Consider the following 25361-nt stretch of genomic DNA (forward strand, 5'->3'; position numbering starts at 1 on the left):
CACGGGGAGAACATGCAAACTCCACACAGGCGGGGCCGGGGATGGACCCGGGTCCTCAGAACTGTGAGGCTGACGCTCTAATCAGTCGTCCACCGTGCCGCCTCAGTATAACATAATTAATGCAATTAATAAAATATCAAATCACATACACATATTACTACACTTACTAATTCTAGCAATACCTCGACTAGGGCGAGTAGTTTTACGTTATTTTAGCTCTAGCTCCGCTTTTGGAGGCTCCGTTGTAGAACAACATAATCGCACGTGGTCAGTGCGGGTCACTTCCTGTTTTGTCTTTGCATGGGTAAACGACAGACATGCAAAGACGGCACGTTAGTGATCGCGGCTAACCGGCTCACCAGCTATGTGTTCATCTGCTTGACAAAATTTTGTTGTTACTGGACAAACCTTTTTTATAAATTTTTTTTTTTTTTACATTTTACACTTTACGATAACAACTAGGGCCCATCGCTTTGATGCTCGGCCCCTCCCAAACTATCTGGTTGCTGTGGCAACCCTATCGATTGCATGTTGAGAACCACCATTGTATCGTATTTTAGTGCCAATGTCGCCCTCTTGCACACATCAGTTGTGTGTCCTTGACATGTACAATGACGTGTGCATTTGAGTGACAGTTTAAGGGTCTCTGCTGCTTGGTTGCATCTTGTGGCAGCATGCAGCTTCTTGCATGCCAGGATCAGGACTTGTATGCTCAGGAAAAGTGTGAATAGTCACCAGAGAAAAGTTCAGACTTTCTCGCTGTTATGTCAGGAAAGACAAAAGTTTCCTGTGTTGTTCGTCCTTCTAAGAGCTCCTTCAACGTGGCCGTGTTGAATGTTGGGGCGCCCGCTGCCGGGATGAATGCTGCCGTGCGCTCCGCCGTCCGGGTGGGAATCACCGAAGGCCACAAAATGTTTGCTGTGAGCGACGGCTTCGAGGGATTCTACAAGGGTCAGGTGAGAGATCGACGGACAAGAAGTCAGGCTGGGGTAAACTGGGAAAGTGGACATTTCAGACTTCCAGTGGGGAGCTTTGATTTAAGAGTTTTAGGTTTCGTGGTGGGTCAATCTTTGCTGCCATGCTTCGCCCACACACAATGACAAAAAGTCAAATTCTTTACAATTTAGCGTCATCCATTTGTCTTTTATACATGCTTCCAATTTGGTAGCACAGAAAAAACCTCCAGGACAAGTTTGTCTTTGCAGGACCCCTGGAGAAATGTCATAAGTGACAGCTTCAAACTAACATAGCAGACTCCCTGCTTGGTTTTGGGCATGGCATCTTGAGACATATTTGTAGGTCTACTCACGATGGATGTGCCTACCAAATATCTAGTTAAACTGGCTTTGAGGGCTGAATTTTCTAAATTATTCAATCACTAGGACAAGTTCATTTTGACAGAAACTCTTTAAAAAATTGCTGAAGTGGCCACTTAGACCCAAAATGGCAAAACTCCTGTCTTTTCCGGCATGGCTTGAGATTTCTTTGTAGGTCTACTCATGGTAGATACAGTATGCCTACCAGATTTCATGTTTCTAAGTCAAACTGACTTTGGGGGCTGAGTTTTAAAAAGTAGCTAATCTGTAGGATTAAGTCATCCTTGAAGAACCCCTTAAAAATGTCTTTCCCGGTAGGCCGATTCATGATAGAAATATCTACCAAATTTCATGTGGCTAACTAAATGTAACTAACTTCAAGGGCAGAAATTTTAAAACATTTAAGTAAACCCTGGAAGTGACAAAAATAACCCTAAAATGACCATTTCAAATCAAATTGGCAGACTTGTCTTTTCGGACATGGCTTCTTGAGCTGTTTTTCTTGGTCTAGTCATGATAGAAATGCCTACCAAATTCCATGCTGCTAAGTCAAAGTGGCTTTGGGGGCTGAATTAAAAAAATAAATAAAAAATCCAGGCAGTGCTACAGAGCCAAATTTAGGAGGTTACTACCAAATTTAAATATTCACCAAGATGAACATGCCTGCCAAATATGATGAGTTTCTGAGCATTGGAAAGCCCTCAAAGTTTGGCATATTTTTTGTTAACGTTCTCTTTGTCTTCAATGCTGATATTTCCCAGCAGTCACGAACTCAGCACAAGCAAAGCCGTCAACTGATCTCCTCAGAGATTGTCTTTCCTTCTCCCTTTCTGCATTGGCTTCTAGTGTCAGAGCACTAGCGTGCTTGTGCATGAGCTAACGAGTAGCGCCCGCCACTAAATTAAACCCGGCGGAAAGAGACATTCCTCAGGTCAGCGTGACAAGTGGCGCCAGGCAGGAAGCTGAGATAAGCAGGAGCGAACACTTGTCATGTAGTGGAATCAGAAAGAATAATCTAAACAACCTGGAAAGACACTGTCAGGGTTTCAAATTTGGGTTTCAAACAAGGGTTATGGTTTCAAATAAAGGGTTTGAGGTTCAACATCAGGGATGGAAAGGGGTTGAAGTCAAAGATAGGGTTTCAAGACAGGGTTGGGGTTTCAAATTAGAAGGTTAAGCCAGGGTGTATGTTACATGCTGTTGTTTCAAACAGGGGTTAGAGTTAGAGTTTCAAGTAAGAGTTATGGTTTCGTAGTAGCGTTTCAAACAAGGGTTAAGGGTTCAAATTAAGGATTTGAGGTTCAACATCAGGGTTTCAAGACAAGATTTTGCCTTTAAAGTAGGGTTTCATGCAAAATGGAAGGCTTCAAATTAGGGTTTGAGGCCAGGATTAAGGTTTCAAGACAGGGTTTCATACTCAAAGTCGGGTTTCGAGACAGGGTTATGGTTTCAAATTAGGGCTCCAAGCCAGTGTTAGGGTTTCGATGGAAGGTGAGAGTTTATAACGAAGGTTAGTGTTTCAAACCAGGGTTGGGGTTAAGGTAAGTTGAATACTGTTTTTTTCTTAATTGTATGAATAATTTTGGTGATTGTGCCTTTTTTATGGGGGCAGAGGGCAAGAGCACATGCCCCCCCAAATTTCTGTGCACGTGCCTGAGCCAGGTTTAGTTTCAAAGTAGAGTTTCAAGCTAGTTTGAGATGTTTCAATCGGGGTTTTAACGCAGGATTAGGGTTAGGGTTATGAAGACAAGTTTAGGATTTCAAATTAGGTTATTAGGGTTTAAAACCAGGGTGAGGGTTTCAAAATATGGTTTCAAGGCAGGGTTATAGTTTCAAAGTAGGCTTTCAAGCCTGGATTAGACTTTAAAGAAAGGGTCATGGTTTCAAACAAGGGCTAGGGTTTTAAATGCATGTATTAATCCAAGGTTAGGTTTTCAAACCATGGTTAGGATTTCAAACAAGGTTTAAAAGCGTCCATACACTGACTGTGACTTATTAAGGACTGTGTTTTTATGGATTGATGGATATTTGGCGGCACGGTGGCCGACTGGTTAGAGCGTCACCCTCACAGTTCTGAGGACCCGGGTTCTATCCCCGGCCCCGCCTGTGTGGAGTTTGCATGTTCTCCCCGTGCCTGCGTGGGTTTTCTCCGGGCACTCCGGTTTCCTCCCACATCCCAAAAACATGCATTAATTGGAGACTCTAAATTGCCCGTAGGCATGACTGTGAGTGCGAATGGTTGTTTGTTTCGATGTGCCCTGCGATTGGCTGGCAACCAGTTCAGGGTGTCATCCTGCCCGATGACAGCTGGGATAGGCTCCAGCATGCCCGCGACCCTAGTGAGGAGAAGTGGTTCAGAAAATGGATGGATGGATGGATATTTCTTATTGATTTCCATGGCAACATTTGTCTTGCTTTCCCTGTGCGTCAATCAGATCAAGGAGATCAAGTGGGGCGATGTGGGAGGCTGGACGGGCCAAGGAGGATCACTTCTCGGGACAAAAAGGTAAAGATTTGGACATATTTCCAGTCTTTGGTCCGCTATCCAGGGGTGTTTGCATGTTCACAACACAATGTTTGGTGTGCGGTGTGAGTGGACTAAATGGAAGCGGTCTTTTTCTCCGACTGGTCCTGTAGAACACTTCCCGGTAAACATTTAGACAAGATCGCTGAGCAGATGAGGATCTACAACATCAACGCTCTGCTCGTCATCGGCGGCTTTGAGGTAACAAAACTTTAACAATTAATCAGAAAAAATGGAAATATCATTAGAAGTATTATTCGTCATTGATTGTCATCAGTTTGTTGATGAGCAAAGCAAATGGTAAGCATTATGAAAAAAATATGATTCACTGTTATGTTTATTATATATGTAGACTTTGTTGTTGTTATTATTGTTTGACTGGCACAAACAGTGAAACATTTTCACATTAAAAGTTTACATTGTTAATGTCAATCACAAGACATCAGACGAACTCATCATTTTTTAAATTAGGGCATAAAACAGTCAATTTGACAGGACCAGGGTTAGGGTTTCAAGTTAGAGTTTCAACACAAGGTTAGGGTATCCAACCAGGAGTAGGGTTTCAAGACCAAGTTAGGGTATTAAATCCGTAATAGGGTCAAAAATTAGGGGTTAGGATTTCAAATTGGCATTTCAAGACAGTTTTACAAATGCGAATCAGTGTTAGTTTCAAATTAGGGTTTCAAGTTAGGGTTAGGTTTAAAGTCAGGGTTTCAAGACAAGTTTACAGTTTCAAGCCAGGAGTAGGGTTTCAAAACAAGGTGAGGGTTTTAAGCCAGTAATATAGTTTCAAGGTAGGGTTTCAAGATCTAGGTTAGGGATTCAAATCGAGGTTTTAGGACTTCAGTGTTTCATAAAACAGTGTTTCAAGACAGGGTTACAGTTTCAAAGTATGGTTTCAAGGCAAGACTTGGGTTTCAAGCCAGGATTAGTTTCAAACAATGATTGGAATTTCCAGACAGGGTTACAGTTTCGAAGTAGGTTTTAAGACGTGGGTAGCGTTTCAAGTTAGGGTTTTTAAGACAGGGCCAGGTTTTAAAGCCAGGAATATGGTCTCAAGATAAGTTTATGGTTTTAAGATAGCAATAGGGTTTCAAGTTAGGATTATAAAATATGGTTTTAAGACAATGTTGAGGTTTCAAATTTGACTTTTAGGGTTTCAAATTATTGTTAGAGCTTCAAATTAGGTTATCCACTCAGGTTTTGAAGGAAGAGTTAGGGTTTCTATTTAGGAATAGGGTTTCATGACAGGAATCTAAAATTTTTGTTTTGAGTGTTTTTGTGTGTGCACTGTGATTGGCTCTCTCCCCTTGGCTCCTCCCATTATTATTTGTTTCCTACCCACGTTATGTTTATTGGCGGAAATGCCGCCGCTTCTCGTTAGCCTGTTTGTCTTTCATGTTGATGACATTTGTTTTGCAAGCTAAGCTAGCTCATGCTAACATTGTTTGCTTTTAGCCTTTTTGATAGCATATCTTATCCGCTATGTTTTTCGCTACTTCTGGAAATTTCTTTGAAGTTATCTTTTGTGTCTATCCCCGAAGTTTGACAGCTTTGCCGCATTTAAGAAGTCACCACGTGACCACCCAAAATTGGCTCTGTAGCAACCCTGGAATTTTGGAAAATTGATCACCCGAAGCCAGCTTCATTTGGCAACATGAAATTTGGTAGGCATATTTATCATGAGTAGACCTACAAAAAAGTCTCAAGAAGCCATAGGCTACCTGATAAGACATAGGAAGTCTGTCAATTTAATTTGAAACCATTTTAGCCACATTTTGGCTATTTTTACAGTGGTACTTCAAAGACAAACTTGTCCTAGAGATTTTTGCCTCCTACCAAATTTGCCCCATGTAGCCTATACTAGATAAATGGCCAACGCTGAATTTCCAAACATGTACCGTAGGTTTTGGCCATTGCAGGTGAGTGGGGCAAGGTGGCAAATGTTAATGCCTCTTGGTAGTGCCTCCAAGATTTATTTATTTTTTTTGAAAGTTTGCCCCATCATGGAATTTATTTGAAAGAAAATCAGATTGACCTAGCAACATGAAATTTGCTCGGTCAATCTAGGTCTCAACAAGCCATGCATGAAAACACACAGGAACTCTGCTATTTTAGGCTTATTTTGGCCATCTGTAGGGGTTGGAATATGGCAGTGAAATTTGATGACTCTTGGTAGAACTTCCAGGATTGTCTTGAAAATTCAGCCCCCCTAAGTCAGTTTGGCAACATAAGCGGTTCAGAGAATGAATGGATGGATGTCCATCATAAGTAGACCCAGAACAAATTTCAAGAAGCCATCCCCGAAAAGACAGAGGAAGTCTGCTATTTTGGTTTGAAGTGGCCAATGTAGGCTTATTGGGGATTTTTTTTCTTTGAAAATGCAGCCCCTGAAGCTAGTTGCACTTCATGAAATTTTGGTTGGGATGTATATCATGAGTAGAGCCAAGTATCGAGAAGCCATGGCATAAAATGAACAGGATGTCTGACATTTACAAATTAGCTTTAAAAAAATCAAGTTGTTGTATTGAGCATAAAAGAGCCTTAAATCATAAACGTCGTCACCTTCATCTTCCATGTCTTCGCAAATGGACCTGTCTCTGGCCCCACCCCCTCACTCCTAACAACCAATGGGATGCCGGCTGTGACCGTTGCAGGCCTACATGGGATTACTGGAACTTTCCGCGGCACGGGATAAATATGCCGAGCTTTGCGTGCCTATGGTGATGGTCCCCGCCACGGTGTCCAACAATATACCGGGCTCGGACCTCAGCATCGGTTCCGATACGGCGCTCAACGCCATCACAGATGTAAGTCAGGATGCCCGTGCTTGTGCATGTGTGTATGTGCATGTGTGTGTAGTGCACAACACAACACCTGGCAAATGTGATGATTGACAGCACACAAAAGGCGCTGAACTAGTTCAAAACTACTGCGGCTGCATGGATTTGTCTGTTATTCATTGGTTAGACTCAGAGAGTACTCAGCCCTGATTTCTTTTCTGTTCAACCTTCAACTGACTTTGGCTCACGGTACAGCAATCCCCCTGGGAATAGAGACGGAGCCCTGTCAGGATGACTCTCTCTCTCTCTCTCTCCCTCCCTCCCCCCACTCTCTCTCTCTCTCTATATATATATATATACATACACACACACACACACACACACACACACACACACACACACAGTGGGGCAAAAACGCATTTAGTCAGCCACCAATTGTGCAAGTTCTCCCACTTAAAAAGATAAGAGAAGCCTGTAATTTTCATCATAAGAAGTTTGCTAGAGAGCATTTGGATGATCCAGAAGAGGATTGGGAGAATGTCATATGGCCAGATGAAACCAAAATTGAACTTTTTGGTAAAAACTCAACTTGTCGTGTTTGGAGGAGAAAGAATGCTGAGTTGCATCCAAAGAACACCATACCTGGGGTGGAAACATCATGCTTTGGGGCTGTTTTTCTGCAAAGGGACTAGGACAACTGATCCGTTTAAAAGAAAGCATGAATTGGGCCATGTATCGTCCATCAGCAAGGGCATTGAAGATGAAACGTAGCTGGGTCTTTCACCATGATAATGATCCCAAACACACCGCCCGGCCAATGAAGGAGTCGCTTCATAAGAAGCATTTCAAGGTCCTGGAGTGGCCTCGTCAGTCTGCAGATCTCAACGCCATAGAAAATCTTTGGAGGGAGTTGAAAGTCTGTGTTACCCAGCGACAGCCCCAAAAACTGCTCTAGAGGAAATTCTTTATACGCGTGAGCGGTGACCACACTGACGTCATTGTGGCTATCCCACGCCCAGTTTGCCCGGCATCCGTTTTTACTTTCCTTTCCGTAACAAGGAACAAAGCAACAACAATGGCGAGCATGGAGCAGTGTCTGCTAGAACAAATTGACCTAGATAACCAGATGATACTTTTAATTATGTTGCAAAATCGATTATGTGGTATGTGGAACATGGGGGAAGGCTTATTACATCATCACAGCATGTGACTAAAACGGACGAGTCACGAGAGATCATATCTGCAACATTCTACGCGCAGCAACAATCTTTGCCGTGTGCGCGTCAAGTGATGCAGAGGGGCCGCGCGGGCCAATGCATCTGTCACGTGGTGCAATGCGGGCGTTCTTGGCCACGCGAGCGATGGATTATAAAGAGGCCTTTACAGAAAAATGTTTGACCTCTGTCATTGCCAACAAAGGGTACATAACAAAGTATTGCGATGAACTTTTATTATTGACCAAATACTTATTTTGCACCATAATTTGCTAATAAAGTCTTTAAAAATCAGACAATGTGATTTTCTGGATTTTTTTGTCTCTCATAGGTGAGGTATACCTATGATGAAAATTACAGGCCTCGCTCGTCTTTTTAATTTGGAGAAATTGCACAATTGGTGGCTGACTAAATACTTTTTCCACACTGTGTGTGTGTTTATATATATATATATACATGCACACAATACATATACAAGTTATATTGTAGAACTGAAAACATCTCTTTCAATGCATACGATTTGTAATAATTCAATGGCAGAAAATATTCAGCAACACTTTCAAATTAATGATCACAGTTATTCTACAAGGCAACTTAACCAATTCCAATGAACGCAGGCCAGAACAACACTAAAATGGCACAACATTTTACAATAAAAAAACTAAATTGTAGAATGAATTTACACCAGAATTTAAGCCCATTAAATATCAGCCACTTTTTCAAATCTAAAATTAAAAAAATCCATACTAGAAAAATATCTATCCTAACCCACATTATTCCTGCCCTACCATTCTCATGTAAAAACTGAAATTTCATGTATTCGATTATTTTTTAATATCCATGTAATTGAATTATCAAAATTGGCATCATCCGCACCTGAACTTATCAAGTACTCACTCAGTTGTTCATGTATCGCGGGAGGGATTCATAAGATTTGCTTCTGCCCTCTCATTCTTAACTTATAAAAATTCAAATGTAAGGTCTACAGACACCGTGTCTTGTTTTAATTTGGTTATTATAAAACATGATAGTACTGTATAGCAAGTACGACAAAGAAAGTGAAGCTGTTGTTGGGTTTTTAGTGTAAACATGAGCATTCCTAAATACTGTGATGTTTAGATTCTATGTAAACAAATAATCCAAATTCCTTGTACTTATAGTTCAATTAATAAAATGGTTCCAATCAGATATGATCGGAGGTCCAGATCCTGCCCCAAAAGTACTAAACCCCTTTAACAGGGTCTTCTTTTGGCCCCAATAAATTATGCCAGAATTAAATTTAGAAAATAATTCAAAAACAAAATCGTTCTGCAAAAAGGTTTTAGTTCCTTAGTAAAGAGAAGTCCCCTGAAAAAGAGCCAAAAAGGTCAGGTTAGTTGAATTCAAAGTTAATTTAGGCACTAATGCTAATAAGTAGCATCAAGCTGACCTCAGGTAAGTGTTTCTCATGCAGTGTTATGTTGTTGTGACCTTGGATTCATTTGTTTGGTCAACAGTAGACAAAGAACAAGTGTGCGGGATGGAGGTTGTTGTCTGTGTGTGTGTGGGCAGTGGGAATGTGACGTTTAACGAATGGCGTCCACGCGCTAGCCAAAATGGGAGAGCGGTTTTATCAGATCATGTCAACACTGTGACGTGTTGACAGATGCCGTCACTCTGACTCGATACTCCTAGCCGTGTTGGCCAACTGGATGTCAGCTCACTTGTCAAGTGGAGAGAGCCAATCCACCCCCACCCCCAAGCGCGCGCGCGTACACACACACACACACACTCAGTTAAACACAATAACACACACATACACACACTGGAGTTTTGCACAAATATAGACCGACAAGAATACACAAACTAATGCCACACAAAGATAGAGAAACAACACACACACACACACACACACAAACACACTGTTGTGCCCCACAAAGAAAGACAAAACATACACAAAAGTAGAAAGACAATCACACAGACAATTGTGCCACACAAAGCTGGAAGGACAAGAATACAGACACACAATTATGCCACACAAAGATAGAAACATAAGACATACATGCACACACTGTTGTGCCACTCAAAAATAGAAAGACAAACACTTACACACACATTATTGAGCACACAAAGGTAGAAAGACAAGTACACATATAAACACACTTCAAAAGTGGGCAGACAAGAACATGGATACACAGTTATGCTACACAAAGATAGACACACTGTGCCACAGAAAGACAGAAAGTCATAAATACACATGGAAACGCGTACATTTAGCTGTAGCCGTGTCCCTCTGTTGGTGAAGTGTAACGTGTAACGCGGCACGCGGGCATCCGTCAGGCCCTGGAGTCTGTCCTGCAGCTGTTTGAGGCTCGCGCCCACTTTGAGGAGTTTTGTGTGCCGCTGTGCATGCTGCCTGCCACCATTAGCAACAACGTGCCCGGCACCGACCTCAGCATCGGGGCCGACACCTCCCTCAATGCCATCGTGGAGGTAAGCGGCGTATCCCACCCGTATACATCTACTGTAGAACTTCCTACTTTTGCATGCTGTGACTTGCTGTTGTTGTGGATGTGATGTTGCCATGGTAACTGTGCTCTTGTCTGTTCACATATGTCACAACAGGTTAAAAAAAAAGAGTCACTTTAATTTGTCATCTTTACACAAATAAAGATGTATTTTTGAAATTGTTAAAATGTGAATTTCTTCCCTCACTCAATTTGAGTAATATCATAGTATTGTCAATTGTAAGATTACAACTTTTTATCCCAACTAAATATGGTGGAGCCTTGAGAATTGAGTTTAATTTGTTCCGTGACCATGCTCGTAACTCAAAGCACCCCTTGTTCTAATAAAGATAACGTGTTCTCTAAAAAAATATGTATTTGTTATTGTAACATTAAAATGTTTTACCCTTGGAAATGGGCAACTTTGTAATTCCTATGGCATCTAGGCGTACAGTTTAATTGGCATCTTTTGTCCCTTGTAGGGGCTCCCCGGACCCAAAATGTTCTTCAATTGGCTCCCTGTCACTTTTATGACGGATTATTCGGTTGTTGGCAGACGTGCGATCGCATCAAGCAGTCGGCAAGTGGCACCAAGCGGAGGGTGTTCATCATCGAGACCATGGGGGGCTACTGCGGCTACCTGGCCACCGTGGGCGGGCTGGCAGCAGGTGCAGACACAGTCTTCATCTACGAGGAACCCTTTGATATCCGAGACCTGCAGGTACAGTACGTCCTGAAGGAGGTCACATGTTCTGTGGCGAGTCATCACAATTGACTAGGGATGTCCCGATCACATTTTTTTTTGCACCCGAGTCTTTGATTTTAAGGATCGGCCGATACTGAGTCCCGATCCGGGACTACACAAAATATTTACCAAGGACATATACATGCATTGTACAAACACGCACACTTAAAGGTCTATCTTTTTTTAGCTCTAAATTTGATGGCACAGATAATAATATTGAACTACTCAAAATGTATACTGGTCCAACTCAGAAAACTTAATTATCATACATAATTAAACAAAACAAAACAAAAACAAACAGGAGGGAGTTTTTAACATAGTATTACCAAATACATGAAACATACCCATATGGCATTAATGCTAATAGAATATTAAGACTAAGGAAATTACAGATCAGTGCGCAGAATGCTTAATAATATCTTCATGATGCATTTCTGCATTCTATTTCCTGGGATGCAAATAGCACAAATTCGGTGGAATGGCATATAAGATTTAACATAGAATAGGGGATTGCTCTGATCACATGTATCTTAAGGCAATAATGACCATCCATGCAGCCAAAGACTTGGTGAGATACAGCACGTGCGTGACTCTGCTCATCTACAAATGACACTGATAATGACCTCAAGCTCGCTTGTCACAAAATAATTCACACTTGTTAAACTTATATTTTGAGTTAAATAATTCGAATGTGTCACAATTGGTAACGTGTCTGACGTTCTATCAACTGTTACTGTTTCATTTGGCAATATCTTAGTATTTTATTATTTATTTTGTCACTTTATGGCGTTTAAAATCTCAGAAAATGAATAAAACTGATCTTTTCCAGCCGATCTCGATCAGCTGAAAATCATGTGATCGGATCGGGACATCCCTAGAATTGACCAATGACCAAAACCCTTGTATACTATATGTGGTTCAAATATGATAGCAATCGGGGGGAAATTACTGTAGTACAGCTGGTAATTACCTTAAAATTACCATTTCAAAACAAAATAGCAGACTTCCTCTGTCTTTCCGGGCATGACTTCCTGAGACTTTTTTGTGGGTCTACACTTGACAGACATGTCTACCAAATTTCAGGTTGCTAAGTCATACTGGCTCCGGAGCCTGAATTTTCAAAGAATTTGGAGAATGCTGGAAAATGCCCAAAATGACCGCAAAATGGCCACTTCAAACTAAAATAGCAGACTTCCTTTGTCTTTTCAGGCATGGCTTCTTGGGGTTTTTGGGTCGGTCTACTCATGATAGACATTTATACCAAAGTTCATCTTGTTAAGTCAAACTGGCAAGGGGGGCTGAAGATTTCAAAGGACCCCTGGAAATGCCCAAAATAACAGTAAAATGGCCACTTAAAACCAAAATGGCAGACTTCCCGTCTTTTCCAGCATGGCTTGTTGAGACTTTTTTTGTGGGTCTACTCATGTTAGATATACTACCAGATTTCAGGTTGTTAAATCAAATTATCTTCAGGGGCTGGATTAAAAAAAAATAAAAAAAACATCTGGAAATTTCACTAAGCACCTCACGTGTGTGTGTTTTTTTAAAAAAAATTTCAGGGTAATGTGGAGCATCTGACAGAGAAAATGAAGACCAGCATCCAGAGAGGTCTGGTGCTCAGGTGAGTGAAACGAGAAGGGAGTGTGACGGAGGTGCCTTGCTTGAAAGGGTTAGGAATGGCTGCCTCATACTATTTTCTAGTTTAGTATCAAATAAACTGAAATCATGTGCAAGCGAGAGGGGGTGTGCGAACTGTAAGGATGTTAAAAGGGGTGCATAAAGCCTTAAACATTAAACAGTTCTGGTAAAGATTCCTTAGTCTATTTACTGGTATAGAAATAGTGCACCTGGGAAAGGGTGCCTTCTGTGTCAAGGTGTTAAATGGAATGCGTAAAACAGGGATACTCAAGTACAATCTTAAAGGGCCACAAATAATTTTGGCAATGTGTCATAGGGCCATTTATTGAGGTCGCTCAGGCCACATGCAATAATACTGTAGTATTGAAAACAAAATATCCTTTTCATTCAAAACAACAACAAAAATACAAACTACAAGAGAATCTAATTTCCATTTTGGCAAATCAGAATACATTAAGCATTTACACCGTGAAGATACCATTACCTGTATTATGCCTGTATAATTCTGCAAGAAAAAGCGCACCACTTCTGGTGCCAGATTTCAGCTGATTAAGCAATCGATATACGGTACCTTTTACTAATTAAACTAGGCTAGGCTAGGCTATACACAATCAGGATTTTTGGGGCCGATCACCGATCAGCGAGTTTAAAATTAAAAAAAAGATAACCGATCACCGATCTGATCACAAGATGGAGCAATGTGTCTATTTAAATTACTTGTTCATTTACTATATATACTTGTGTACTGTATACTGAGTATGTTCAAAAGTATTCTCTAGCATTTTAGACAAAAGGTAAAACATCAATGACCTCTAGGGGGCATTCAAGGATTGGCCACTGACATAAGTTTAAAGTTCGGTCAGGTCAAAGCAACATTACTTGAGACAGAAATAATGGGTGCAAACTTATCCATCCATCCATCCATCCATTTTCTGAGCCGCTTCTCCTCACAAGGGTCGCGGGTGTGCTGGAGACTATCCCAGCTATCATTGGGCAGGAGGCGGGGTACACCCTGAACTGGTTGCCAACCAATTGCAGGGCACATACAAACAAACAACCATTCTCACTCACATTCACACCTACGGGCAATTTAGAGTTGTCAATTAACCTACCATGCATGTTTTTGGGATGTGGGAGGAAACTGGAGTGCCCAGAGAAAACCCACGAAGGCATGGGGAGAACCTGCAAACTCCACACAGGCGGGGCCGGGGATTGAACCCCGGACCTCAGAACTGTGAGGCAGACGCTCTAACCCAGACATGTCCAAAGTCCGGCCCCCGGGCCAATCCGGCCCGTGTTCATATTTCCACTGGCCCGAAGCCTCTGTCATAAAACCAATAATATGTGGCCCGGCAGTACAAAATACACGCGCAATTTTATATTTCACCACAGGATGGCAGTAAACTTGTGGCTGAACTCTCGCGGGGCCCTTTTGCGGATGATCTGTTTTTTGCCCATTTCTAAAATGGCAACTGGAAGTAAGAAAAGGAAAGTTGATAGCGAGGGCCGACATTTCCAGGACAAATGGAAGTCTGAATATTTTTTCCCTGAGTTTAGAAACAACTGCGTCTGCCTAATTTGCCAAGAGACTGTGGCTGTGTTCAAGGAGTTCAATATAAAGAGGCACTACCAGACGGAACATGCTAATTACGACAAGCTAACTGGGAACGAACGCAGTGAAAAATTGAAGCAACTGGAAGCTGGTTTAACGGCACAGCAACACTTTTTCACAAGAGCCAGTGTGTCGAATGAAAATGCAACAAAGGCAAGCTATGAGGTGGCAACGCTGATTGCCAAGCACTGCAAACCTTTTACTTTACTTATTAAAGACTGTGTGATGAAAATGGTGGAGAACATTTGTCCTGAGAAAAAGCAACAGTTCGCCAATGTTTTCCTGGCTCGTAGCACTGTGTCACGAAGGATCGAAGAAGTTTCTTCTGATATTAAGAGACAGTTGGATGCAAAAGGAGTGGAGTGAATTTTTTTCGTTAGCCTGTGACGAAAGCACGGATGCATCCGACAGCGCTCAGTTACTGATTTTTTTGAGAGGAGTGGACAGTGAAATGAATGTGCGTGAAGAGCTACTTGACCTCCAGAGCCTTAAGGACCAAACAAGAGGGAAAGATTTATTTGCTTCTGTTTGTTCCGCCGTAGATGACATAAAATTACAGTGGAATAAAATCACGGGGTTTATTACGGATGGCTCACCTGCCATGGTTGGCGAGCACAGTGGATTATCAACCCTAGTGTGTAACAAAGTAAGCGAAGAAGGAGGTAAAGCTATAAAACTCCATTGTATTATTCACCAACAAGTTCTATGTGCCAAACATCTGAAATATGATCACGTTATGAAACCGGTGATAAAGGCTATTAATTATATTCGCTCCAAAGCCCTGTGCCACCGCCAGTTTCAACAATTTTTACTGGATATCCACGCTGAATACGGAGATGTTGTGTATCACGCTGATGTAAGATGGCTCAGTCGGGGGTCTGCACTGCAGCGTTTCTACTCACTCAAAGAGGAAATTGGACAATTCTTGGCAAAAAAGGGACAACCGATGCCAGAACTAACCGATCCTGTTTGGCTGTCTGATTTTGGATTTTTAGTTGACATAACCCGACATCTTAACAACCTGAACACGAGCCTTCAGGAGCAAAATGCATTGATATGTGACTGTATTCACATATTAACTGTATTCACATATTAAAGACTTTCGGACCAAGCTGCTACTTTTCCAAACCCACCTGTCACAAACGCAGCCCAATACCACACATTTCCAATCTTTGCAAGAAATAATGACCCGTTTTCCAGCGCACAATATCAGTGCGCAAATGAGGAGGTATGCCGCAAACATCTCATCTCTGACTGAGGAGTTTCAACAGCCTTTCAGGGATTTTGCAACTATTGAAAAGGAGATTACGCTTTTTTCTTCTCCCGTTTCCGTGCATCTCAGTGACGTTCCGGCCCACCTGCAGTTGGAGCTCATTGAGCTGCAGTGTGACACAGAGTGTCGCAGCCGGTACCAACAACTCCCTCTTGTCAACTTTTACCAGCAGCTGGATAAAGACAGGTTCCAAGAGATTCGTACATTTGCTAAGAAAATGTTGAGCTTGTTTGGCTCGACATACTTGTGTGAGAAGACATTCTCAGTCATGAACATGAATAAGAACTGCGTGAGGACAAGACTAAGTGACTCCCACCTGCGTGACATCTTGCGCATTAAAACCACCGCTTTTGAGCCAGACCTGCCCCATTTACTGCAGTCGAGATCTCAGTATCACCCTTCACATTAATGCAAACATGTTGTTTGTTGATTCTGATGAATAAAGTTTGAGTTTGAGTCAAATTTCATAAAAATACTTATTTTGCATTTCATTAATTTTTATTTTAACCTTCATTTATCCAGGTCAGGCAGTTATAAGATCTACCTAGTAGCAGACAGCTTAGTAAAACAAAGTAAAATAAAAATACAAAAAAGCATTCCCCTCGTCGGTAGCATGTACAATTAATGCTGGCCCGCATGACAATTTTTTTACGGCAATGTGGCCCCTGAGCCAAAAAGTTCGGGCACCCCTGCTCTAACCAGTTGTTCACCGTGCCACCGGGGGCAAACTTACTGTAATTAAATTACTTTATTGTAATTAAATGACTTTACGTTAACAAATACTGTTAATGACATGCTAACTAACGTTCTCACTCTCCCGGCTATATGGATGGGTGTTGTCCAGTGTTGTTTGCCTTTGCCTTTGTTTGCCATTTGGTTGTTAGCTTTTCCCTTTCCATGCTACATTGCTTGAACGTGGCATGCTCCTTGTGTACATTCTTGCCCGATTCAAATTTGTTGTGTTGAAGTATTTAGATGACGTTCCCCCACGAGGTACTTTAGTTTTGCACAGATTGTGAATGGCTTTCGTGTTGTCTGTCTCAAGACACCGCAAAAAAGTGCCACCCTGCCGACATGTTTTCTTTCTCCGACAAGATTTAAGAAACTTTATTGGCTGTCAGGTATTTACAGTACTACATCACAAGACACGTGACAAGGCTAAAAATAAACTAGCTTTTGGACTAAAACATACTCAACGGCGACGCGGAGTAAATGTCTTTTGCGGAGCCAAGCAATGATGTCATTGATCGGATCGGCGAATTATGATATTAAAGCTGATTAGCCGATCTGCATAAAATGCTAATTATCGGCCGATACCGATCAAGCCGATCAGATCGGTGTAAAGTCTAATTAACAACGTGTAAAACACTCTAATAACCCATTCTGCTGCACAAGTAATGGCTAATGCATACAAGGCACATACAGTATGCTTGTGTGTTGCTACACACTTTTTCATTGACAGCCACAGCCGAAGGAAATCTCGAAGCGCCGCCCACACATTGCATTTGATTCTTGCAGCATCCACTGTGTATTTTACATCTTTACAACAGACAACCGTGGCTTTTCTTATATTGAGGAGTAGGAGTCGTGATAATGTGTTGGTCAACGGTGCACTGCACTAAGTCCAGTTTGAAAAGGCCTTTAAACAGTTCAAGGGCCATAAATAGGTGGCCAGCAGGCCGGATGATTGGGAAAGGCTGCCTTTACTAGTACAGTGGAACCTCGATATTCCGGACCCCGTTATAATGGATATCGGCTAAAACGGATCATCGTGACCGAACAATGTATCCAAAAATAGTTTCCATTTGTCACTTAAACTGCCATTGCCAAAGTCTGTTAGTTCAAGAATTGGCCACTGTTATTTACTGCAGCTGTGGCGCAATACAGAGCAATGCAGAGAATGGGACTGATGTATTTCCACGTCACAGATATACAATATAACTAGATCCAACCATAAGACATGCCTCTTGTGCCTGTGTGGTGGCCATGTTGAAGGTGGCACAGTTCCAGGCCATGGTAATGATGGTTCTATCCATTGTCTATTGTGCATAGAGCGCTGTGCAGAGAGAGAGCGGCATGTTAACTCTAAGTGGAATATGAAACACAAGTCTGGAGTCTGGAACATGTTATTGTTGGTACAGTAACAGTTTTTTTTTGTCAAGCTGTTCATCTGTGGCAATGGATTTGGAACTGGGAAGCACTCTAATTCCTCACGGCTCCTGAAAACGACATGTCTATGAGTACTGTACGTCAACATTGTCACATTGACCAAGAACACCAGTGTGGTAGGTTTGGGTAAAATATTTTTTAAACTTTTTAAACATCTTCAAGCCTTTTATTATTTATTTACAAAAACTTTGTACTGGACTGGGCATTTGGGCCATGAAAAAAGTACAAAACAATAACTTTGGACTGTAAAGTAATATGGGGGCAAATTACATGAAAAAAGAGTGCTCCAATGTATCGTACAATCGGCTGTAACGGACGACCCCCCCCCACCCCAATTAGTCCGTTATATCAATGTTCCACTGTACAAAAATCATATAAAGCAAACTTAATTACTGGACAGGGGCGTGTCATCTCTTTTGGGATGTTCGAAGGAGGGTGCCCATCTTAAAAGGTGTGCGATTGTACGTGCGTGTGTGTGTGTGTGTGTGTGTGCGTGCGTGTGTGCGTGCGTGCGTGCATGCGTGCGTGCGCAGGAACGAGAACTGCAATGAGAACTTCACCACTGACTTCATCTACCAGCTCTACTCTGAGGAGGGTCGAGGGGTGTTTGACTGCAGGAAGAACATCCTAGGACACATGCAGCAGGTACTGTACATTTAGTGGCTGTAAAAAGTTTACACTGCCATATTCAAAAGTCAGGTGTTTATCATATAAAATAATGAAAGCAAGATAATTTCAAAACTTCTTACACCATTATTGTTACCTATAAGCTGTACATGTTATTTGAAAGAGAGGGAGTAAATATAAGGTTACTATACCATCTGAACTTTATTTGGGGTAAATCAGATGAACTGTAAATGGTGGCAAGTGTGTGCTGACTCCCATTTAACATGAGTTAGAATACGATTGGTTCATTCTAAACACAGCCACATTCCCAGTTATAGGCAGGTGCGCACACTTATGCAACCTCATTATCTCAGTTGTTAATTTTTACTTTCTCGCAAAGATTTATTTTTTGTTCAACTGAGTTCTACAATGTATAGTTTAAATCAAGGGTAGAGAATGTTTTTGAATTGCTTATCTTGGTCTCATTTATTTATATAAACAAATTCCTGACATTTGAGCAGGGTTGTGTCGACTTTATATATGCACTGTATACACACACACACGTTCCACAGGGTGGCGCTCCGTCTCCCTTCGACAGAAACTTTGGCACCAAAGTGGCGGCTAAAGCTGTCCAGTGGATCACAAGGACCATGAAGGATTCTTACAAAGGAGGTAAAACATGGAGCAAATGTTATGCGTCTCTCAGCATGAACTTCGACGCTTTGATGTTTTGTCTTTGGACACAGGCCGAGTGTTTGCCAACTCTGAGGACAGCGCCTGTCTGCTGGGCATGAGACGCCGAGCCATGGTGTTCCAGCCCGTGGCGCAGATAAAAGATGAGACTGACTTTGAGTAAGAACTAACATTGTCATATTATTAGGGACCAACTATGTGGTTCAACATGAAATCTGGAAGGAATAAATAAGCACAACATTTTAGAAGAAATTCAGACCAATATAGTTTCACTTAGCGACGTGAAAATTGGTAGAGTCAGCTGGTAATCTATTATGAATAGACCCACAAGAAAGACTCAAGAAGCCATGCTGGAAAATACACAGGAATTTATTCAAAGATGAACTTGTCCAAGACAAACTCTTTTTTTAAATTCAGCCCTGAAGCCGGTTTGACTTGGCGACATGAAATTCGGTAGCTATGTCTATCATGAGTACACCCACAAAAACGTCTCAAGCACCAATGCTGTAACAGAAAAGACAGGAAAGCACAGGAAATCTGCCATTTTGGTTGGAAGAGGCCATTTTAGGCCTTCAAAGACTACATTTACATGATGGCCAAGTTTGACACCTCCGCCAAAACAGGAAATAAGTCCTGTCCCTTTCTGTCTCAGACACAGGATCCCCAAGGAGCAATGGTGGCTGAAGCTGCGCCCCTTGATGAAAATCCTGGCCAAGTACAAGACGAGCTACGACGTGTCCGACTCGGGTCAGCTGGAGCATGTCACTCGCTTCCGGGCCAAAGAGGGTGACGCTTCAGCCGCCATCTGAGCATCCCATTGGCTGCTGCGAGGTTAGACTTATTGAACACTAAAAAAGCAAAAACAAAAAAAAATCTGGAAAATTATAGAAAGTCACATACTGTTACTCTAACTTATTGCAGATTCTAATATATCATTTAAATATGCACTTCGAATGACGTACTGTATGGAGCACTTTTTCCTTCTTGTTGTTTTCTCTTTGTTGTCACTGTCACAAACGTGTGTAAAACTGTGCATTTAAAGTGTGTGTCCTTTTTTTGTGCACGCGTGTACACTGTATTAAAGCTTTGTTTGTCTTATATTTGACTCTTTGTCACTCTCTTGCCTTAAACATAATGCCACTGAAAATGTTCTTAATGGTTAGTGCTCATTAGTATAAACTGGAATCCATCCCAGTTGACTGGTCACCAGTCAACATCAGTTACAGACAATCAATGGACTTGGAGCCAGCCAATGTAAAGTCACATATACAGTGCAACTGGAAGGTGTTCACAGAGCTTTACTTTTTCCACATTTTGTCAAGTTACAGCCTTATTCCAAAATGAAAAACATTCACAGTCAATTGTGGGACCTTCTATAGACAGGTGTGTGCATTCCAAATCTGAATTAACCACAGGTAGACTCACTTGAGCAGCTCAAGGATGATTAGTAGTAATGGGAGGCACCTGCTGTGAAGACTGCATTTTGTTTTTTAAATTTTTAATACATTGTAAATTTCAAAATGACTTTTTCTCATCTTGTCACTTTGGGGAAGTGTGTGTAGAATTTTGAATTTAATCAATTTTGGAATAAGGCTTGATCACATCACAAAATGAGAAAAAAAGTGAAGTGCTGTGAATACTTTGCAGACAAAAAAATTTGACCAGTCAATGAAAACACAAGACAACCAGTGGACAAACTAATAACAAACACTTAATTAATCAGGTTTCATGATACTGTAGTTTTTATTAAACACACTAAGTGACGCCATCGGCCAATATCTGCTATTACTGTGAAAAGATTTGTCCTGGAGCGCCTGCTGTTTACTTTGTAACCACTAGGTGGGAGCAGAATACAACATTTTTACTGTAATTAGTGTATTTTCTTGTTTTTAATGTGGATTTTGATCATGTATACTATTACAAAATATATATTTGACACACCCAACACTTACGGTTAATAGGTATGAAGATATTTAGACACTTTTAATAAGATAAATATAGATAATAAAAAGTGCAGTTTGTTAGTTGTCATTAAAAATATATCTGGTGACTTTTTCTGTGGGATTTTCGCTCTTATTAAAACAAACTGTACTTTATCACTCACAACGTGGTGGCATTGTGTTATTATTGACTGCGATTGTTTTCTTTAATAGAATTTGAGGTTGTACAGCTGACAAAATGTCAGAAAAAGACTTTAGATTTGTTAAAATAACAAGTTACTAAATTAAAAACTCACTGGCCACCTCATTAGGGGATCAATCCATCCATTTTCTGAGCCGCTTCTCCTCACTAGGGTCGCGGGCCTATCCCAGCTGTCATCGGGCAGGAGGCGGGGTACACCCTGAACTGGTTGCCAGCCAATCGCAGGACACATAGAAACAAACAACCATTCGCACTCACAGTCATGCCTACGGGCAATTTAGAGTCTCCAATTAATGCATGTTTTTGGGATGTGGGAGGAGACCGGAGTGCCCGGACAAAACCCACGCAGGCACGGGAAGAACATGCAAACTCCACACAGGCGGGGACGGACGGGGATTGAACCCCGCACCTCAGAACTGTGCATTAGGGGATCCTATATACAGAAAATCTTGACGTTCCAAAGCTCATATCGTGATTTGTTTTTATTTGAAACTGTCAGACATTTAATACGATTGGACACTATAATAAAATGTGAAAAAAAATGGTTCTGTAAATCACAATATTAAACATTTTTACATTAATAATTATTATGTGACAGTGTCAATCAAAATGCTCAAATCAACATGCTCTTGTATTGGATGCCAATAAATGCTGTACCGAATAGTGGCCAGTGTTTTAGGACCATTTTTAACCCTTTAAAGTCAATTTATGCCGAGATCAGCTGACAGGATTTTAGCCCCGATATTGGCCCGATTGGCTATCGCGGGCTATTTCCCAGATCGGCCTGACATATTTTGTCGGGAACGACAAAAGTAGTGACATGATCCATAACCCTTCAATGCCAAAATGAAACGGTTGATTTTTTGTTTTTTGTTTTTACATCTTCTGTGTAGTGTGACATATCAACGACAACTCTCCGACAGCACACCTTGACGTCGACCAACAGGATTGCGTGTTGTGACCTCCCGTGCTTGTCGTCGTCAACATTTTTTCACGTGCACAAACCAATGTTTACCGAAGCTTTAGAGCACGATTCGACAGAACGCTGGCATTTTTACGTACAACCGTTAGTGCTAGCACTAGCTTGCGAGGCTACATAACGTTTTGTTGCCTGCTTGCGAGCCGTATCGTATTAAAAGTACGTAAACATATCTCAAGCAATCCCTGAATGAACGTCCTCTGCCGAACACCGGTGCACATTCTTCCTCATTTTGTTTTGTTTTCATCCCCTCACAATACATTGGCGCGATCCATTGTTGTTATTGTCACCATGGTAACGAGTGTATTTAGTTGCATTGATCGGTGACACGTATTCTGGTTCCGCCTCTCCGACAATGTTTTATTTGACGAGATAAAGCCCAGTGATTGTAAAAGACGGGATACGGCGGTATCGGAATACGTGAGTCGTGTAGTGTTGCCACTGTCTGACCGAAATATGACAAGATTTGATGGCAGTAGTCTGACGTAGTGCAATCGTGAAAGACCAAATTTCACCTGATCCAGGCATTCAATGAGAAAGTCAGTGGTAAGAATTCAATCAAAAAAAATGTTTTGTTTACTTTATTTGTTGAAATGTCATGATACTAAACACTCATTGTCCACTTAATTAGGTACACCATGAGCACCAATACATCTGACTTCATAAGGTTGATACAATGTTCAGTTTTAATCAAAACTGTTACATGTGACACACATACTGAATGTATAATACTGTGCTGTAATTTAGAAACAGTTGTTTTATAAGTACAATCGCAAAAATAAATAAACATTGTGACATTAACCAAAAGCGAACATTGACATCTTTTATATGGACGTCATTAGATGGTGTACCTAATAAAATGGTCAACCACTCTTAACACTCAAGTCGACCAAAATGAGCAGAAGTCAGTGGGTAAAGAATTCAATAAAAGTGTTTTTATTTAATCAAAATAGACTCTTCTATCAAAGTGACAATTATACATATTTACATGATCTGTACATAATAATTATATAAATACCCTCTCTTCAGCGTGAAGCAAACCCGTAATTAGTCCGTTTTTAAGGCAACGTTGACCCTAGCCAAGGCAGGTAGGTGCCCCCCCAAAAGAAGTCAAAAGAGTACAAAATAAAATCAAATAAAACAAAAAGTCCCCCGGTGCGCGTCCCAGCTCACACCCGGGACAGAGGCACCTGCTTGGGGAACGACACCGAGCTCCCGGTGCCGGACCTCCATGTGAGCCCGGTGCTGACGTCACTGTACATGGACCCCCCTCCCGCCGAGGAGGTCTTGCTCCTCCAGCAACATCTCGTGCACCACGTCCTCCACGAGTCCAGCGTCTTTCCGGACCAGACCCACACGCCCGACGTGATGCCCCCCAGCAAACCCATGAAGTACTTGAGCATGAAGACGGCGTAGTCCGGCTTGGGGGGTCGAGCCTCCGAGCGGTCCGAGGAGGATTGGGGGCAGCCACATTTGTAGCCCGCTTCCCAGGACTGTCGGTTATGCTGCTCGTAGATATAGCACGCCACGATGACGGCGGCCGGGACCGTGTAGAGCACCGTGAACACCCCGATCCGCACCATGAGTCTCTCCAGCTTGTCCGCCTTGGCCACGCCGCCGCCGCCCTGGCGCCGGATGACGCGGCGGATGCGGAACAAGGACACGAAGCCGGCCAGGAGGAACATGGAGCCCACCAGGAGGTAGACCAGCAGCGGGGCCAGGACGAAGCCGCGCAGGTTGTCCAGGTTCTGGTTGCCCACGTAGCAGATGCCCGCCACCGGGTCCCCGTCCACGGAGCCGAGCGCCAGCACGGCGATGGTCTTCATGCTGGGGAGGAGCCAGGCGGCCAGGTGGAAGTAGGGCGCGTAGCCGGCGATGGCCTCGTTGCCCCACTTGAGCGCGGCGGCCAGGAACCAGGCGAGGGACAGGATGACCCACCAGATGGACGCGGCCATGCCGAAGAAGTAGACGAGCAGGAAGACCAGCGTGCAAAGCGCGTGGCCGGTGCTGGCCCGGTGCGCCTGCTCGACGCCGTGGTGGCGCGTGCACGCCACCCTCTCGTGGCCGGCCGCCAGCCGCAACAGGTAGCCGGCCGACACGCACAGGTAGCAGGCGGCCAGGAAGATGATGGGCCGCTCGGGGTACTTGAAGCGCTGCATGTCCACCAGGAAGGTCGCCACGGTGGTCAGCGTGGACGCGAAGCACAACGCCGCCCATAGGCCCACCCAGAAGGCGGTGAAGGCGCGCTCCTCGGCGGTGAAGAAGGGACTGTGGCACGGCGACGCCGCGCACGAGTGCGCGTCTCCCGGCGGTGCGCACTTGGGCGCGGGGGCGCCCGGCACGACGAGCGGCTTGTGGTGCTTGTAACCCGGCTTCTTCCAGGGCTTGAGCGGCCGGTCGGTCGGCGGCGGCGGCGCCGCGCTGGTGGCGGCGGCGCCCCCGGTGCTCTGACTCGGATCCTGGTTGTAGTCCATGCACAGCAGGTCCTGCTGTCCCTGCTCCGGAAGAAGCTCGCAGCTCATCCGGTCCGGCCACGGGAATCCAAACTGCCTCATGAGGGGCGCGCAGCCGGCCCTTGCGCGCTCGCACACGCTCCGGCAGGGCGGCAACGGCTTCTTGTACTCCTCCAGGCAGATGGGTGTGTACATGCTGCACAGAAAAAAGCGCAGGTCCGCCGAGCACTTGATCTCCACCAGCGCCAGGAACTGGTGCACCTCCAGGCCGGCCTCGTCCTGCGTGTCGTGGTGGAACTGGTTGGGCATGTACGTGTGGTTGTAGCCGATGCCCTTGCACATGGGCACGGAGATCTCCTGGCACTGCAGCGGCTTGGCGCCCCAGCAGCGGGAGCGGTGGACCGCCAGGGTGAAGAGGCACAAGAAGAGAGGGCACCACGCCGGGGGGGCCCTCCGGGACATGGCCGGTGGACGCGCCTCCTCAGTCCGCGAAAGAAGAACAAATCATGCCTACTCGCTTGTGCTTTGTGCGTTCCAGTGTGTGTGTGAGCTCGGTGGGCGGGCTGCAGCCTATTATATGCGAGGCAAGAGGAGGATACGCCCCCCCAAGGAGGGTCCGAGGCACGTCAATCACACGAAGAGAGTCGCCTTTGGCAGCTTTGGGTCCAATACACGCGCGCGCGCACACACACACACACACACACACACACACACACACACACAATGAA

General features: G+C 43.3%; 2 protein-coding genes across 6 annotated transcripts in view; one reads left to right on the plus strand and one right to left on the minus strand.

Moving 5' to 3' along the window:
* The window catches only part of pfkpb (phosphofructokinase, platelet b), a 99050-nt gene extending 78893 nt beyond the window's left edge, over positions 1 to 20157 (plus strand). Inside the window, exons 13-23 of one of the 5 annotated variants that reach the window (XM_061797588.1) lie at positions 810 to 956; positions 3752 to 3822; positions 3954 to 4041; positions 6498 to 6650; positions 10157 to 10309; positions 10880 to 11044; positions 12628 to 12689; positions 18294 to 18405; positions 18939 to 19038; positions 19113 to 19218; positions 19712 to 20157. In XM_061797588.1, coding sequence (XP_061653572.1) covers positions 810 to 956; positions 3752 to 3822; positions 3954 to 4041; positions 6498 to 6650; positions 10157 to 10309; positions 10880 to 11044; positions 12628 to 12689; positions 18294 to 18405; positions 18939 to 19038; positions 19113 to 19218; positions 19712 to 19868 — 1314 coding nt within the window. In that variant the 3' untranslated portion in view covers positions 19869 to 20157. Of the gene's footprint in view, positions 1 to 809; positions 957 to 3751; positions 3823 to 3953; positions 4042 to 6497; positions 6651 to 10156; positions 10310 to 10805; positions 11045 to 12627; positions 12690 to 18293; positions 18406 to 18938; positions 19039 to 19112; positions 19219 to 19711 lie in introns of those variants that run through there. The other 4 variants (XM_061797583.1, XM_061797585.1, XM_061797586.1 and 1 more) reach the window with 4 other exon arrangements.
* Positions 20158 to 22746: 2589 nt separating this feature from the next.
* On the minus strand, positions 22747 to 25195 carry LOC133488991 (frizzled-8-like). Its single transcript, XM_061797589.1, has one exon. The coding sequence runs from the start codon at positions 25093 to 25095 to the stop codon at positions 23350 to 23352; it is 1746 nt and encodes a 581-aa protein (XP_061653573.1). The 5' UTR covers positions 25096 to 25195; the 3' UTR covers positions 22747 to 23349.
* Positions 25196 to 25361: the final 166 nt, after the last annotated feature.

The sequence above is a fragment of the Phyllopteryx taeniolatus genome, chromosome 14, assembly GCF_024500385.1.
Source record: "Phyllopteryx taeniolatus isolate TA_2022b chromosome 14, UOR_Ptae_1.2, whole genome shotgun sequence".
NCBI lineage: Eukaryota > Metazoa > Chordata > Actinopteri > Syngnathiformes > Syngnathidae > Phyllopteryx > Phyllopteryx taeniolatus.

Excerpts from the sequence above, each read along its gene's own strand:
- LOC133488991 (XM_061797589.1), bottom strand. The coding sequence starts at position 25,095 with ATGTCCCGGAGGGCCCCCCCGGCGTGGTGCCCTCTCTTCTTGTGCCTC.